This window comes from Theropithecus gelada, unplaced genomic scaffold (genome assembly GCF_003255815.1).
Source record: "Theropithecus gelada isolate Dixy unplaced genomic scaffold, Tgel_1.0 HiC_scaffold_15884, whole genome shotgun sequence".
Classification (NCBI taxonomy): Eukaryota; Metazoa; Chordata; class Mammalia; order Primates; family Cercopithecidae; genus Theropithecus; species Theropithecus gelada.
The window spans coordinates 732,211-750,549 of NW_020257641.1; the positions used below are offsets into that span (position 1 = coordinate 732,211).

Below are 18,339 nucleotides of genomic sequence, written 5' to 3' on the forward strand. Positions count from 1 at the left end.
CAGATGTATAGGAATCCAAGGCATGGACTACATCATCTTGGTCCCAGTTTACCTCATTTTGGAGGCAGAATAGCTGCCTATTGATTAGGCTTTTTAATTTGTACAAAGGATCTGCTCCACCAGTGGTTCATTTCATATCTGAGTTATACAGATATTCTTCACCCTTACGCTAAATCGTACCAATATTTTAAGGTTTATTAGAGAATACAGGTCCATAGTTCCTTTTCCAAAGTCTTTGGGACCAGATGTGTTTCAGAATCTAGAATTATTTTTTGGGTTTTAGGCATATATAGTATATAAACATTTATGGTATAGTCCATACATTAGAAAACACCCCTGACTGGGTCTAGGACAGCAGCATGTAATCAATAATTGAGTATTTCTGCAGTAAGATGTATGAATATATACATTGTGAGAAAAGGACTAGAAATAGCCTCATATTAGTGCAGGTCATTTGGGTCAGATCAGTTGTGTTGTAAAATGAATTACAAACACTTGTTTTCTCAACAATTTGTATTTTTGCAATTGTGGATCGTGCACCAGTATAACCTCAAGTCATATACAGTTCCAGCTCTGATAGGTACCAACCCTGTTAAATGAAGGAATTCTGAAGAGTCTGGCAAGAATACATGGTCCAACCATTCCATTGTTGCTAGAGATTGGGCATCATGAAGGTAATTAGTGTGGTACCCTGGACAGCCTTCTTGGAGTTGTGTTTTGGAATTCTGTTCTTTTTCATTGGAAGATACAGGAAATATTCTTATAAAACGCATCAGTGCATTTCACATAATGATGCAGTTAATCATCCTATTACATTCTTTGCGAAGTCATGTTTTCTTTTCATGACAATCAGGATTATTGACTGTGTTTCCATTTTTATTTTGATAAGGAAGCAGCACAGAACCAAATTGTTGGCTTAACTCTGGAATTTATATAAAACCCAGTAGCCTACTTATTTGTGTATAATGTTTCCAGCCAGTTTATAATTCCAATTTTAGATTTCCCTATCTTAGTGTTTTATGTTCAGTTTATAGTTTACTGTTGTTCTGCTTGTTTCCTACAAGCCACCTCATATCTCGTGAATTAAGGCAGGGAAGAAATTAATAAGCAGGTGACTGACAACCTGGAGGAGGTGGAACAGGTATGTAGTTACCAGTCAAATGATACACTCAGTCATCCATCACTGTTGTCTTTTAAGGGTCAGAGCTCAATCTTGGGTCTACTGAGAATCTTCCCTCATTGACTGAAAGATAATAGGGGGTATTAATAATCTCCCCATCTCTCCCTTCATAAAATGCACATTCGGGAATAAATTTTAAAAGTAGTGTTTATTGAGCACCCATCATGCATAACTGTTGTACTGGGTTTTATATACAAATGATCACTTACTCCTCTATTCACTCTATAAGGTAAATATAATCCTCACTAACTATATTCTAAGAGGATGAGTAGCTTGCGCATGGTCACAGAGTGAATACATAGCAGACAGGTATTTGGACTCAAGTCTGCCTGTTTCCAAACATGAGAAAGATGAACGGAACCTAACAGAAACCTGACTAGACTCCATGTTTCAACTGTGGCTTGCATTTTGCAGCATGAGATCCACATGAGCCTTTGCAGACTGCACCTGATATAGTGAATCCTCTTGCATTATTCTAGTTGGATTCCAGGAAGAGGTTTCAAGGAGAGTCTGGGTATGGTTGGGTAGGCACCTGTAGAATTTTTTGGTTTACTCTTGCTATTGGATAGTGTGCGTTTATTGTTTATTTGGCAGGGGCTTTGACTTAATGTACTCTCATTATGGAAGCATCCTGGGCAGAAGGAATCACATTTATGTTTAGATTTCCTTAACAGAAAACGATTTGCTTGCCAATTTGGTGGCAACTTCTGCGGGACATTTTAGACTTCAAACTTTTCTTCAGTTAGTAAGCCTTCTTCAACTGCTCACAATAATTATAAAATGTTGAATTCCTGAAACGGATTAGTTGATGATTGACTTTATGCAAGGATGTACTTATGATTCCTTTTAATTCAGAGTATATGAAATGGAATTCTAGGGACAAAAACACATCTGATTTCCAATTAACATTCTAGGAACATCCTTGGTAAGTGTAATGTCTCTGTTCTCCCTCCATCCTCTTTGCCTATAGAACATAAGTAAGATGGAGTTGGGAGGCTGTTAGAGGAATTCATCTCTCCCCTGTGTGGATTTATTTTCTTTCTTTCCTTTATTTATTTATTTATTTTTTTGAAACGGAGTCTCGCTCTGTCGCCCAGGCTGCAGTGCAGTGGCGCGATCTGGGCTCACTGCAAGCTCCGCCTCCTGGGTTCACGCCATTCTCCTGCCTCAGCCTCCCCAGTAGCTGGGACTACAGGCGCCCGCCTCCACGCCCGGCTAATTTTTTTTTGTTTTTAGTAGAGGCAGTGTTTACACCGTGTTCGCCAGGATGGTCCTGATCTCCTGACCTCGTGATCCGCCCTCCTCGCCCTCCCAAAGTGCTGAGATTACAGGTGTGAGCCACTGCGCCCGGCCATGTGTGGATTTATTTTCTAAGTTATCACTAAGGTGTCACAATTTAATTGCACAAAGTTCCAGGTCTGTAGGATGGATGTGGCTAATGGAAGAGCTTTATTAATTTGGTCATCTATAACACATGAAGTATGCTACTTTTCTCCCTTTGAATATGGCCTCCATGTTTCTTCAGGCATATCTGAGGGATTTTTTTTTTTTTTAACTTTTTTTGTGTAGAAACAGGATCTTCCTATGTTGCCCAGGCTGGTCTTGAACTCCTGGCCTCAAGCAGTCCTCACACTTTGGCTTCCCAAAGTGCTGGGATTATAGGCATGAGCTACCATGCCTGGCCTTGTCTGAGCGAACTTGGATTCTTACAATGGCTGTGCTCTGTGAGCGTCTATTCCACATGTAGGTCCCATTCCCAGAAGGCTGCTCTTCTGGCCCCTCACCTGAGTGGTGTGGAGAGGTATCTTTTCAACTCCAGGTCACAACCTATCATAAAACCAGTTTGGGGTTTGCTCAATCAGCTGCATTCTTAATAGTCGTGTGCAATTACTATGACGTCTCGGTGGTACACAGCAAATCTTTATTTCTTGCTTATATGCCTGAGTTGGCTGGGATTTCACTGATCTAAGGCAGGGCTCTTCTGGGCTTGGCTTCAAGCTGCAGGTTGTGTCTAGGCCTGCTCTATTTGTCCTTCATCCTGTCCTTGGGCCAACAGGGTACTTCTCAAGAGAGAAAGGCAAGAAGGTAAACCCATCCGTGCAAGCATACTTTCAAAACTTGTATCAAGTCAGCTAACAACCCATAGGACAAGCAAAAGCCCAAAGTCAAGGGGAAGTACATTTCACCTGCCATAAAAAGGCATCTGCTATGACGGGATGATGGAAAGCAGCACTTCAATGCTCAGCATTTTCAAAACAGGAAAAAAAAAATCAGAGTGTTGTATTAAAAGGGGAAGTATTATCTCATAAAACTTTCATTTTATATTTAAATCTGGAGTATGCCCTGCCCTCCCCATAGTCAACACAGCCTCCAGAGGGATCCTTTTTTTTTTTTTTTTTTTTTTGGAGACAGTCTTACTCTGTCGCCCAGGCCGGAGTGTAGCGGTGTGATCATGCCTCTCTGCAGCCTTGACTTCCCAGGCTCAACCCATCCTCCCACCTCTGCCTCCTGAGTAGCTTGGACTACAGTTGTGCTCCACCACACCTGGCTAATTTTTTGTATTTTTAGTAAAGATGGGGTTTTGCCATATTGCCCAGGCTAGTCTTGAACTCCTGGGCTCAAGCGATCACCCCTTCTCGGCCTCCCAAAGTGCTGGGATTACAGGCATGAGCCACCGCACTCAGTGTAGGGATGCCTATTAAAATGAACAGATTGGCCGGGCACAGGGGCTCATACCTATAATCCTAGAACTTTGGGAGGCTGAGGTGGATGGATCGGCTGAGGTCAGGAGTTCGAGACCAGCCTGACCAACGTGGAGAAACCCCATCTCTACTAAAAATATAAAAATAGCCAGGTGTGGTGGCACATGCCTGTAATCCCAGTTACTCGGGAGGCTGAGGCAGGAAATTGCTTGAACCCAGGAGGTGGAGGTTGTGGTGAGCCAAGATTGCGCCACTGCACCCCAGCCTGGGCAACGAGAGCGAAACACCATCTCAAAACAAACAAAAAAATGAACCCAGATCGCATTGATTTCCTTCTCAAAAACCCTCCAGTGGCTCCGCACACAGGTCCCCTTCATGTTCCTCAAACTCACCTGCTGCGTATGCTCCTACCTGAGGGCCTTTACACTTGCTATCCCCTGTGCCTGGAATGTTCTTTACACAGGTATCTATATACTCAGTCCCTCACTAGTCAGTGAGTGAGGCCTTCCTTCACTTCTCAATATAAAATTGCAACCGCCACCAAGCCAGACACTCCTGATACTCTTCCTTGCTTTAATCAGCATATTGAAGCACCACATGCCAATATTTACATAATTATCTGGTTCATATGTTTTTTCCGCTGGAGGGTAGCTCCAAGAAGGCAGTTTCTTTTGTCTGCTTTTTTTACTGCTATATTCTCAGGGCCTGACACGTAGAAGAAACTCAAGTATTTGTTGGTCGAATGCACAAGCTAACAGAGGTTCATTTTTCTCATGGAACAAGAATATGGAAGCAGGTGGGCCGCAGCGTGGTTGAGAGGCTTGTCATGCCTTCGGAGAGCCAGGCTCTTTCCACCTTTTCCCTCTGCCAACCTCAGTGCGTTGGGATGTCTCTTTTCATGGTCTGAAGATGGGTGAAATCTTTCCAAGAACTTCAGCAGTCTCCCCTAAACTGGCCGTAACTGCCTTAGACATCCATCCGCAAACCAGCAGTTGGCCAACAGAAGTAAGATTCCCGACTGGAACGGCTGTCATGTTCCTCTCCTGGGGCTGACACACAGCCACCTCGGAGCTGGACAAAACCAGAGTTGTGTTGGTTTTTAAAAGGCGGCAGGGGTGGAGGATCACCCACAGCAGGTTTCCACACAAGATGGGCACGGCTTCGGGAGGATGTTAACAGCCCCCCTGGAATCATGACTCAGAGGTATGCCTATCTTTTGGGCCCCAAAAGTCAGAGGACCAGGGTTGCACTGTGATGTTTGTGAGATGGAGGGAACCCTGCAGCAGCCCATCTGTCCCAGGGATTAGTCATGTCACCATCCATTTCCCCGTCCCCATCCCTCCCTCTGCTGACCCAACATGCTCCCAGAGTGTGAGGAGAGCCAGCCTCTGCTTCGCTGCCCCATTCTGTTCTACCAGAAAAGGACACCCCCCCCTTTGTATGGCCCACTGCCTCAAGACCCAAGAAAGAGTCTCACTACTTTTGAATCAAAGGCTTTATCTTTAAGAAAGCAGATTTACTGAATCAGAATTTTCTTCCATTTTGGTTCTATTGTTTTAAGAAAAGTAAACCAAATTAAAAATTAAAAACTATTTTTTTAATAGATAATACATGTACATGGTACAAAATTCAAAAGGTACAAAAGGTGTACATTGAAAAGTCATTCCCACCCCTCTTCCCAGAGGCAATCAGGCTGCCAGGTTGCTGGGTATCCTCCCAGAGAAATCCTAGGCATATGCAGGCAGACATATGATATACATGTGTATATGTCTGTGTGAAAACATATGCACACACATACATCTACACATTTTTCTCCATTCCAAACATTAAGATACCATGGGCTTCTTTTTTCCCCCACTTAATCATGCATCTTGGGGACCATTCTATGGTAGTACACACACACAGGATCCACTGTTTTAAGTTTCTGCAAACTATTCCGTTGTTTAAGCTGGTCATAATGTATTTAAGCATTCCCCTATACTGGTGGCACTCTCCAACTTTTTGCTATTACAGTGTTTCAACAAAAACCCTTGTACACAGGTACAATTCTTAGTTCAAAAAGCTGATGCATTTGCACTTTTGACAGACACTGGCTGTCCCCCATGGAGTGCCTACGTGTCACACTCCTGCCACCACTGTATCTAGTGCTGCCACCCACAGCCTTGCACTGTGCTCCCACTTCCTGGTTCACATGGCTGAGACCTTTCTACCCATCAAGTTACCTTTAGATTCATGACACATTTTGAGCCGAAACATACCTTATCTCTAACATTACTGTAGTTCTTCTCTCTCTTTTTCCCTTCTTGGGGAATAAAAAAAAAAATCTGTAAAAGGCAATTCCTTTGAAAGATTCAAAAGCTCTGACACCTTGTTTCATCTCAAACTTCAAGGTTACTGTATAACACACTCTAAGACCCTCTAAAGTTGTGAAAACTGTTTACCTGTCCTCAAACTAAGCATCAAGTAGAGGAAAGGTTCAATCTAAATTTTGCTAATAGAGATGCAAAGTTGCCATGTGGAAAAGCCATTTTATCCAACTGGAGTTTCCCAGTCAGTCATCTACCTTGAGCTAGATGCTGGGGAGACTGTGGTAAGACAGGCCCTTACTTTTGTTGCCCAGGGCCAGGCCCAGTGGCCCTGGGCAGGCATGAGTTCGGCACATTTGGGGGACGGATGTAAGGCTGGTGTGGAGCATCCACGGTATTCACCGTGTTGTCAAGTATGCTGCAGATCCTCCAGGAGTTTTGCACATTTATTGTGAGAAGAGGGAATACTACTATAGCACTACCTTTTACAATGCATCTTCAGCCTGTCATAGAAGGAATGCTCTGGACTTCATGAAAAGGATCAAGAGAGGGCGTGGGAGATTCTGAAGATGCACGGAACAAGGCACTTTCCTTGGGAATCCCAACCACGGGGACAGACGATGGCACCCATCCTATGGGGCACTTTGTTGTACTGTTCTGCATTAAGATGTTCTTTTACCTTGAGGCCAACACCAGCCATGAGTAAATCATAAAGTGCTTCCTTAAAGTGTTCTTCCTCAGTGCATGTTTCAACTCAGCATCTGCACTTCAGAGCAAGGGGTCAGGCTCAAAGTAACTGTGCTACTGTTAGATGCCTACCTCCCCTTTAGGGTGATCATCAGTCACCTACAGAGTGGGTGAACAAGACCATCTGAGGCAGCAGAAATATGAGGGCACAGGTTATGGCCAGGGCTCACTGTTCAGAGTACCCTTTCAGGCAGGTCTGCTTCGGTCACTAGAGACGTGACTTGGGCCTGACATCGACGTCACAACCCTGAGGTCTGAGGTCCCAGGCATGACACTTGGTGAGGTAGTGAAAGGACGGTCTGAAGGCTTCTCCAGCCTCTGCTCAAGGTTTCAGGAGGTCCCAAGGGCTCAGTGTTGTCAGAGAATGCTTCCCATGCCTGGGCCTTCTGGTTGTGCTGACAGACTCAGCGGACACTGGCAGGACCCAGCTATCCTGAAAATATGTAAAGGCTACGAGCTAGAACCATTAAAACGATGAACTTTAGACTCTAACAGAGATACGCTTGACAAACTGGGAATTTGTCCTCTGTTAAAAAACCCCTCAGCGTGACTCTGACGACTGTTTAACACTCTGCATCTCCCTCTAGTGGTGTTAGCTAACCCCAGTCATCCAGTAGAGACAGAGCACAGGTCAAAGATATCAAAAAATGTCCTAGCATCTCCCCACGCACTTTGCGATCACCCAATCTTGTCCTGCTCACAACAGCTCTGATTGCGGCTTAAGCAGAGCAGTCCCATGCACTCCTTAAGAAGCACGTAGTGGGAAGGAGCCCCCAACCCAGAGGCTGGCGGAGATTCCACAGCACTGTGCAGCCTGCCCGCTAGCAACTCCCTGTGCTGACTGAGCAGGGCGCCTGTCCCTCCTGGGGAAACCTGGTTCCTCCTGAAGCGCACATGTTAAAAAAGTAACTGAAGGATGTTCTTGCTTCCTTTTAACTCTGGAGAAGCCTGTGGGCTTAGAGCATAATGCCACACCATGTCTAGGCATACAGAGAGCCATAGCCCTGGGAAGACCCCTTCTGGCTCTCCAGGTGGTTTCCGAAATGATCAGGGGCCTTGGGGCATCTCCTTAGCCTGTATGGCTTCACTATAAAGTCATATCCTAATTACTCAGAAGACACTGTCCACACTGAGGGTTGCCTGCAGCAAGTGTGAAATCTGAGCTCAAACTGGCTTCTGTGGTCTAATTCAAAGTGTATTCAGGCAACAGAAACTGATTCATCCGTAGTAGGCCTTGTGGATAAAAAAAAAAAAAGGGAATAGAGATCTATGGACACCTCTCTATACCAAAACCAAACCAAATGAAACACAGCTCAAAATAAATGCCTGCACTTTCAAAAAGAATTACTGGCTGCTTTGGATTAATCATGCCGTACTTTCCCATCAGCACAGAGGTGGACTCCAGTAACCCCAAAATGTCATCTGCCTCCCTACCATCTGTGGACAAATATTCGAATAACTGCCCCAACTGTTCACAAAGTTCAGTTAGCCAGGGGTGGGCCTACAAGCTGCTTAACAAGATAACGCAGATGTTTCCCTGACTGAAATAATTTCAAACGCAGTCAAAATTCTGTCTCCTTCCCCTGCCCTCAAAGTGCCACCTGTTCTTTTGCAATTACTGCTTCAACTTCACCCAGCCCTTCAAAACCCCCACATGACCGCGGCTCAGGGCCCAGCTGAGGCGGAGCTGCACATGGCCCAAGAAGCGCCCTCACGTGGCAGTTTCTATTTGCAAGCTGCTGCTTCCCCCTGGCTCAGGCAGGCCTTGCTGGCCCTGGCACTGAAACCAGTGGCTGTTTTTAATCCAGCACGTGTGTGTGTTTTTGAATCTGTACATGTCGGCCCTGCTTAATCACATCCATTAGGGAACTAAAAATGAACACATTTCTGTGGCTGCTGAATGCTCCAGTTGCTTGACATGTTTAAGCTTTTGTGTCAAGCTTACTGTCCAAACCTGCCGCCTGGTATGTTTGCAAGATTTATGCAGAATGGAGCACAAACCTACTGAACATGACTGAGTTACCAGACTCCTGAGGACCAGGGCAGCAGGAGCTCCGTGTCTGATCTGCACTGGTTATTTCCAAGGATTAAAGTCAACCGTCAGCTGCCCTTCCAAGGCCCTCCAAAGTCTAGTCTCAGCCCTACTTCCTAGATGGGTCTCTGAAGCCTCCTGAAGAGACCAGTTTATCCCCTCCTTTCCCAACACGCATGCCTTGCACTCCTCTGCATCCTCTTGGGTTTTTAATCATAGCGTATTTTCATTTAAAACAATCTTCCTGCCTGTCAACATCTGATTCTCCCTTTAGATTGGGCCCAAATGCTGCCTCCTCCAGGAAGTTTCCCTGGATCTCTGCAAACCCCACTGCTCTTCCTCCTGACACCCTACTTGCCTTGAGTGCAGGGAACAGTGTCTCTCTCTCTCTCCTGGCTCAGATCATGACCCATCTGCAGTGTAGCCTCATCGAATGTGCCTTCAATGAGGGGGATGCATAGCCCCTCTGCATGCTGTGACTCAAAGGAACATTGGGGCAGGGGAAGGTGTAATTTTTATTGAAGTGTCCTCAGCACAAGGTCTGTTTTCAATTTTCTGAGAAATAAACCTGAGTAACGTATAAAAATTAAAACGACACCGAATTTTCATTCCAGTTGCTGTCACCAAGCCTGCTGGTTGGCACCTGGAGGAGCTGGGAACAAAAGGTACCATGGCAGGTGAAAGGCCCAAGTGACCAACACTACATGGGCTGATCATTTCAGCTACATGCCTTCTGTTTACTGAAAAACATCTCAGATGGTCCAGTTCTGTGGTCAAGTGTGCTGTGTATCTGCCTCCCTGGGCCACCTGCTGGGTGCCTGTGCAGTAGGAACTCTGTTTTACATGTCTCTGAATCTTCCTCAGTGCTTATTTCTCAGTGGGTGCTCAATTAATACTTGCTAAACAAATGAATTCTTCTTTATTCAGAGTCCACACAAATACAGGTACCTTTGTAAGTGCAATGTTACTGGAGACATAAAAGTTGATCAACAGGGAAAAGTACTGCCGACATTCTTCACAGGATGATGGGTGTTATCCAAGCCACATGTTTACGGTCTGATTCCATCAACAGCAGTCAACAGAGATGAATGGAAGCAAAGAGGAGAAAGAAAACATCCAGGTTGTTGAAACCATTACACCTGCATCTCTCTACTGTCGCTTTCAGAACCATTTCATGATCCTGTAGTTGATACACGGTGCTTAAAAGTAAAATCAATGACATACAACCATGGCTGGGGATGTTCAGGAGGCCTTCGCTTTCACCTTGGACAGCAGCATCTCATTCTTGCGGCCCTCCTGGAGGGGAAGCAGAGAGTATAGAGAGAGTGGTGACTACATTAGCACCCACGTGAGGCCAAGATGGTCTCAGTGCCCTTCCCATATCCCTATGGGAGACATCTCCTGGCCAACCTAGTCTCTTGGCATGCTGCCACCAGCATGGTGAAGCTTCCTGATGACCTATGACATCAACACCAAAATAACTATAATGATGCTCCATTTCTGGGCTGTCAGACTGAAAACAGGATGAGAGGATAGGTACTGTCATTCCTAAAGACTTCATGAAGTCTATGAAACGTCAAGGGGATGGAAGCAGAAAGCACACTTATCTGCCAGTCTTGGCGTACTATGGTGAGTGAGTGGGGAAAGGCTTTGGAGACAGCAGCCTAAAAAGAGATAAAAGGGAGCCCTAGTTTACATAGCAGGCAAAACACATAGCGTTCTAACAACAGTGAAGGTTAAGAATATTCTTGTCTTTAAGAAACTCAGAAAATAGGATAAAAGATATTCATCAAGAGATAATGGGGCCGGGCGCGGTGGCTCACGCCTGTAATCCCAGCACTTTGGGAGGCCAAGGCGGGCGGATCACGAGGTCAGGAGATTGAGACCATCCTGGCTAACACGATGAAACCCCGTCTCTACTAAAAATACAAAAAATTAGCTGGGCCTGGTGGCGGCCATCTGCAGTCCCAGCTACTCGGGTGGCTGAGGCAGGAGAATGGCGTGAACCCGGGAGGCGGAGCTTGCAGCGAGCCAAGATTGTGTCACTGCACTCCAGCCTGGGTGACAGAGCGAGACTTCGTCTCAAAAAAAAAAAAAAAAAAAAAAAGGAAACCCACCCTTCCTTAAAACCAAGCTGTATGAAATCAATGGTGTGTGCTACGGGTTATCATTAAGGGAGGTCACTGTCCCATCCTCTGCCTGTAGAATCTGACATCCAGTGGCACAAGTCACCTCTGCCTCGTTTCATGTTCCCTTCTGGGGTCATCTTCAAAAGCTTCTAACTGCACCTCCTGCCCTCGTTCCACTGGCCTTAGTAGCTCAGGATACTTCCATCTGCTAGCAAACCTCCAATAACTCCAACCCCATTCTCTGGGCAGGGTCACAAGGAGTCCTGCTTTTAAATTGGGAGATAAAAGTGGTAGCAGAAAGGGCCCGGGGAGGTAGAGCTCACAGGCTTGACAGTGGTCAGGCCTCCAGGGTCCGTGTTTTCCTGGAGGTGCATTTATTGTGGGAGAAAAACTTTTATCCTTGAACCCTCTGCACTCAAAACCCCCATGGTCAATTTTTCCACCTCCCTGGGCCAGGGTCAGGTGCTCTCAGCTCTCTGGAGGCCCTGATCTTTTGGCAGTGTGATGGCAGCATGACCACAACGACCTTGGTTTTGCTAAGACTAGTGCTGGCTCATCTATAGGATTCAGAGGTATCTTTCACTCAGGGAACAAGGAAGCAGGTGGGTGCTTGCCTTGGTGGTAAGGCTGAAGACTTTGAGGCTGTCAGAAGCAAGGCGCTCTGACACTTTTCAGCACCTTTTTGGGGAGAGAAAGGCAGTTCATGGGGAGGGTGGTGGGTGACAGAAATAAGGTGATGCTGGGTCACATGTTATTTTCTTTTAGAAAACAACAAAGCTTTCCTTTTTAAAATGGATTGAGATGTACTTGAGGGAAAAAAGACTCCAGCTTAAAACAAATGGAGGGGAAGAGATGGAACAAGAACAGAGAGCTACACTATTATGTTGTTATACTACACTCTCTACTTGTGTATTTTTGAAGATTTCCATAACAAAAATATAAAAGAGTAAATAAGTTTAAACTGACACCCACCTCACCATTTAAATGAGGCAAAAACAACCCAGAAGCATCCGAACTCTACCATGGGGAACTGTGTGTGTCACAGCACACTAGGCGATGCTTATACTTTTCGGTAGAGACAGCCTACAATGTCACCTAGTATGTGAGCCTACAGAATCATAGTCTCTGTCTCTTCAAAGCAAATATAAAAGAGGCGCTTTGGCTGTTTGTTTCTAGAAGAAAAGGGAATGTCTCATCACCTCAGTCTCTTTCCTGCTGAAAACTCTATCCAGGCCCACTAGGTGCCAGACAGAGAGCTAAGTTCACTGAAGGTTATGTACCCAAAGCCAGTTTCACAAAAATGTAGGGTTTGAATTCATCAGTGCTATTGAATTTAAATCTTAGTTTCATGACCCGATGAAACTGTGGCTTAGAGACACAATTCACTTAATACTGTGATTAAGGTGATGTCAGAGTACGTGTTGTTTCCTGGCAGACTTACAATTAATCAGCTCTCTCAGGGTAAGTCAACGGGATTTTAGAGAAAAACCCAATGTCTCTAATGAAGAAGCTTCTGAAACCAGAGGAGGCTGGGAGTCAGGATGCAGGCATGATTTGGTACCTAAATGGTGCCCATGGCGCATCACTGTTGCCCATTTAACATGGGGTAAACCAAACCCAACAAAGGCAACCTCTAAGCTGGCAAAAAAGCTGGCAAAAAACCATCTCGTAGACAATAATGTTGTGTTTTCCATGAAGAATAATTATGGCACACTACAAGTGCTTGGGCCCAGGATGCAGTGAGAATTTAGAACGCAAAAACCAGTGAGGGGATGGTGAGAAGGCAAAATAGAGGGTGCTGGGAGAAGGCTCCACCCTGGATGAAAGTCCAAATTAAACTGTAATATATAAAACAGAAAAGCAGCAGAACTAGTCTGGCTCAAGATACAGGGTAGAGGCTATGGAGTAGCAAGCAAGTCCCTATCATCACCTCCTCCTCAACACCTGTGGTGGCCCCAAATTACCTCACAGGAGCTTGTGGGAGAAAGTTTAAGATGCTGGAACACTGACGTGTGGTTGCCAATTTTAAATTTTTGCCAAGTAAAATGTTCAAAAAAAAAAAAAAAAAAAAAAAAAAGGACTACCCACCATCACAATTATTTTCTAAGACAATTTTAACACCAAAAAATAAAAGGACATGCTAAATGTGCGGTGAAATATATTTAAATGAAATATGTAAGAACGTATTTCATCCCCTCCCCCTCTTCTGACTTGCTTTGGACTCAGGGAAAGAGGCCCGGCAAGAATCTGGTCTAGGTGTCTTAGCTGGCTCTGAAGGAACCACCTTCTGTGTCTGGTGTGACAATGACTGCCAGCACAGGTGGGAACTCAGACCCAAGCCACTTAACACCTCTGAAGGAACTGGTGCTTCGGAGGTCATCCTAAGCTCTCACCTGAGAGCCTGCTGGGCAAGAATGAGCTTTTCCACTTCATTGTCAATTGCTTTGACAGCTTATACTTATCCTCCTCAACTTACTGGCTTTTTGTTTCTACACTGTCAAAAGGGTGTCTCCAAGCAAAATCTGAGATGCAGTTCTCCTTTTGTGAGTTTTGATTAAAGGGAAGGAGGAGCTCTGAGTAGGGCAGCAAATTCCTAATTGTTCCCTGCCAGTTCGCTCACTGGCCCTTCTGGGACCTCAGCTTCAGTCTGTGCTAGCCTCAAAGGAGTCCCAGACTGAGCCGCAGACCCTCTGTTCCCCATTCCTGCACTGCTATGGCTGAAGAACTCTTTCTTCCCATGGCTATGTCCTGCTCACCCTAGAGGGCCCTCCCGGACCACACCACCTAAACCAGTCTCCTCACACGGCAAAGTCTGGAATTGTTACTACTTATTTGTTATGACTTGTTCTTAGCTTGTCATCCGTCTCTCCCACCACAGCGTATGCTCCTTAAGGAGGGGGAGGTCTGCGTTACAACCTGGCATCTGTCCAGGGGTATAGTAGGAGCTGGAACACTGGAAAAGATGAGATTTTGAAATGCCTATGGGATGTGGCTTCCAGAAGTTAAATCACAAAAAAGATGTAGAAGAGAAGGGAAAGATGAGGAAGGAAGAAAGAAAAGCCTTAAAATAAGAACAAAATTATGAGCATGGGAAGGCTACATTTTTTATTCTGCAGACCAAACACCAGGATACAACCTACCTTTAACTCTGCTGTATTTTCAGCAGTCTCTAAACTCACTGAAACCACATGGATTCAGGTTAGGGAGAAGGAATTCCTTAAAATAAAGCTGCTGAGACCCTAGCAAGGGACAAAATGAAGTCTTTTTGGAAAAAATCTCTTAAGGGCAGGCACTTTTCTTTCTGGAACAACGAAGAGTAACTGCCCAAATGCAGGAAGGAAAAACAGGGAAAACCAAAATTGACTTGAGTGTTGGGTGTTAGGAGATGCCAGACCAGGTGCTGGATGTTCCAAATTTCTCATCTGATCCAACGGAACCCACCAAATGAGGAAACTGAGGCTGTGAGGAATTAGGTCATTACCAAAGTACACAGCTGGTAAGTGGTAAATGTAGAATTCGAATCCAAACCTGTGACACTTCAAAGTTCTCTCTTCCCACACAGTTTCTTGAGGTCCCTCCCTACCCTAAGATTGGCAGGAGAGGAGATTCTATATCTGAATCCACAACAAATGCTGTTTCCAGGTGGCCCTTGATATGGACTGATGGAGTCATTTTGTGAGTTTAATGTGCTTACTAAGTGTTAGGAAAACCAAAATGATGTGATGTCTTGAAACATTTAATTAGACCTCAAGATGGGCCACAGAAAAACGCAATCTTCAGCTACCTAGACGCCACACTTCACTGCCAGATCACACTCTGTCTTGTTATTTCCCTTCACAGACCAAAGGAAAACCAAAAAACTACTGTTTTTTAGTGGCTACTTTTGAGGTGAACATATATCTCACGTTAGCCTTAATGTGCTGCCCAGCCTTCCTCTTACCTCCTTGAACTCTTTCACAGTCTTAAAGTATAGCCTCTGCTTTTCTAACAGCTCCAAGTACTGGTCGTTCAACTGGTCTCTTCTCATTTTGTTCTCTTGCTTTTTCTTTTCCATCTGTTGAAACATTGTGGGAAATGGTGATGAAGACACGTTCTGCCCAAGGGCTGCTGGCAACATCCAAAAGGCAACAGTTGTTAACAGTTTCGTAGATTTCCTCCCAGCAAAGGAAGCTTCAATATATAATTTTTGAGGTTGGTTAATTTATTTGCATGATATTACATGGAGGCTCTACAATTTATTCAGCAATTTTTCTATCACTGAGTATTAACTGTTTCCTTTTTTTTTTTCTCACTACAATTTCACAATGGACAGGTTGGTGATTCTCAACTGGGAGCTATTTTGACCCCCCACTCCCCACCTGGCAGTGTCTGGAGACAGTTTTGATTGTCACAACTGTGAGGAGTGGGTGCTACTGGTATCACTGGGTAGAGGCCAGCAACGCTGCTAAACATCCTACAGTGCACAGGACACCCCACAGCAAAGAATTATCTGGCCCAAAATGTTAACTGTGCTGAGGCTGAGAAACCTTGATTTAAATAACTGTGCTCATATAATAAAACTGTGTATCCTCTTTTGATTTCATGTAAGTATTTCCATGTCATTACAAACTTTCTACAAATTATCATTTTAAAAACAACACAGTGTTCCTGCTGATTGCTAACTTACCCATCTTTCTACTGGTAGACAATTTAGGATATTTTCAGGATTTAGATCTCATAAATAGATGCTAGGCTTTGATTTAAAGAGACTTTTCTAAGGTACCCAAAAGCTTATTCATTCAACAAATATTGACTTAGAATCTACTGAGTAGCTACACGTAGGGTGAACATGGCAAAGTCACTGCTCCCACAGAGCGTACATTGTAGAGATTCACATTAAGCAACCACCCTGACAAATAGACGCACAAAATATTCCCAACACTGATCAGTCCTGTGAGGAAAATGACATGGGAGGAGGTGATGGAGAGGACGATGGGTGCATGGCCTCCTCAGCCTGGAAGCTCAGGGAGGCTGAGGACACTAGAGCAAGGCTGGCAATGCTATGTGCTATATGTCCAGAAGGTAAACCCAGAGCATCAGCCAGGAAACGAGGGCAGAAAGAGTTACGGTACAGACCGGGTGCCTGACTCATGGCTGGTGCTCAAAAGCTTGTTGAATCAAATTCTGAGAGATGCTTTGCCATGGCTTTGCCGATGTCTGACCGTGATTTCTGTGTTACACTTTGGAAGGGATTTGGTAAACACAAGCTACAGGTAAACTGGCTGCATTTTATTCAGTAGTTCCCTCCACACTATAGGCCTCTGTTGACTGCATAGGACAAATGCAACTTGGTGTCCCCAAGGCCTACCCCAATGCTGTTCAGAGAAAGACCCATCACATATGGGGACTGATTTGCCTGGTTAAATCCTGACCTTGCATCTAGTTCCTGAGTCCTAAGACCCTGTGCCCTGCTCTTTCCACAGGTCTGCATACAGATGTCTGGTACACACCCATACTAGGTCTCCAGTTTGGTGCCCTCTTGTGCCCAGGTCTCCCAGAGTGGGCAGTCCCCTCTGGAGTCCTTGGCTGGTGTCCTACTACACTTGGAGCCCTGGCTCAGCAGCAAGTCTTGATCCCTGCCGACGGAACCCCTAATGCTGCCTCCATGGGTCTCTCACACCCACTCACGATCCTGTCACAGTGACACACCAGCCCACCACAGCTCCCACTACTGTTCCTTCGTGGGCTCCAACTCTCAAAGCAGCAGACACCTTTTCCGCTGTGCTGGATAGACCTCACAGCTAGGTCCCTCTCTCTTATTAGGACAGCCAGCAGCTCTTATCTCAGGACTTTCCTCTCTGCTCTGTGCTTTAGCAAAACACTTCACCATAACTGATTATGTCCTAGTGAGGTAGCAACCCGTTTGAATTATGAATTTATCCAGGACCCACTGTGGGAGTTACTGTGGCAACCTAGAAATAATATGAGCTTGAGGCCAGAAAGGCTGGGTTCAAATCCTAGTTCTGCCACTCACTGTGTATCCTTGGACAGCTAATTTAACTTTTTTGAATGCCAGGTCCTTTAGCTAAAATGAGAATATCACCTAGATCACCAGTTTTGTTATGAGAAGCTTGTGACATTAAATATTAAGTGAATGATCCATTATCTGGTCCATAGTAGCTGCTCAACAAAGACAGTTTTTCTTCTTAACATTTCACATCCTAGGATGCCAACTCACTCTGAGAAGCAGGAGTTAAATCTTTGATCTAAGCTTCATTTGCACACTCTTCTCAGTGTCCTCTTACCCAAACGACTTTGTTATTCCCTACTTATCACCTATTCACACCCTAGGTCTGTGAAGTGCTTGTGCCAAGCACTTGCTCACAGTATTCCAGAGATCCAGAGACTTTACCTCCTCTGAGTGAGGTCAAAATGCTGACTGATATGTGACCTCTTCTTTACTCAGAAACCCTTAGACGGGGCATAAACACCTATTCAATCATTGTTACCCAATGCTGGTCTGCTATGTAACACTCTGAACCTGCTGGTTCTGAGAAACTTGTGCTTGAGAGGACACAGACTCCCCTGCCACATCTATGAGAGCAGGACCCATTATGGCACTGTTACAGGGAAAGCTACATTTAAAAAAAAACAAAAAACAAAAAACAAACACACACAATAAAACACATCCATGCAAGTGAGTGCTGTTCCATCCAGAGTGCCAATCAACATTCAACATTCAAAGTGTATCTGGAACCCTCTTTGACAACTGCTCTTTGACTCCATTGAAAGAATTCACCCATTCAACAAATAGTCCTTGAGGGCCTAACCATGGGTTAGGTGCTCCATCAGCCACTGGGGATGCAGACCAGAGAAAGAGAGCCCACTCTGCCCTGGGTGCCATTGACCCATTTGGCACCCACCATGGAGGGGAGAGACAGATACAGCAGCACCTGGTTTCCACACTGGTCAGCCCTGAGGGGCCAAGAGCATGAAGCCTGGGGGAAAGTGAAGAGAATGAAGGGGTGAGGCCCATTTCTTCTTCTGCTCTGGCTCATAGTCAACAACAGGAATTCATGGGGTTCTTTCCTTTGGTTTCCGCTTCCTGTTTACACTGCTCTCTGTAAACAGGAAGCAGAAGTCAAAGGAAAGAACCCACGAATTCCTGTTCTTCTTGACTATGAACCACAGCAGCTTCCTGAGGAGCAATAGAATGGAGGAAGCGTCTAACACACTGACACCTGGGCTGTCACAGGCTTTTGGT

At 45.1% G+C, this 18,339-nt stretch overlaps 1 protein-coding gene across 1 annotated transcript in view; it reads right to left on the reverse strand.

Moving 5' to 3' along the window:
- Window positions 1-5,362: 5,362 nt before the first annotated feature.
- LOC112617161 (coiled-coil domain-containing protein 93) overlaps window positions 5,363-18,339 on the reverse strand; it is a 94,136-nt gene continuing 81,159 nt past the window's right edge. Inside the window, exons 23-24 of the mRNA XM_025373914.1 lie at window positions 15,037-15,150; window positions 5,363-10,263 (exon numbers count right to left, since the gene is read on the reverse strand). Coding sequence (XP_025229699.1) covers window positions 10,210-10,263; window positions 15,037-15,150 — 168 coding nt within the window. The 3' untranslated portion in view covers window positions 5,363-10,209. The remainder of the gene's footprint in view (window positions 10,264-15,036; window positions 15,151-18,339) is intronic.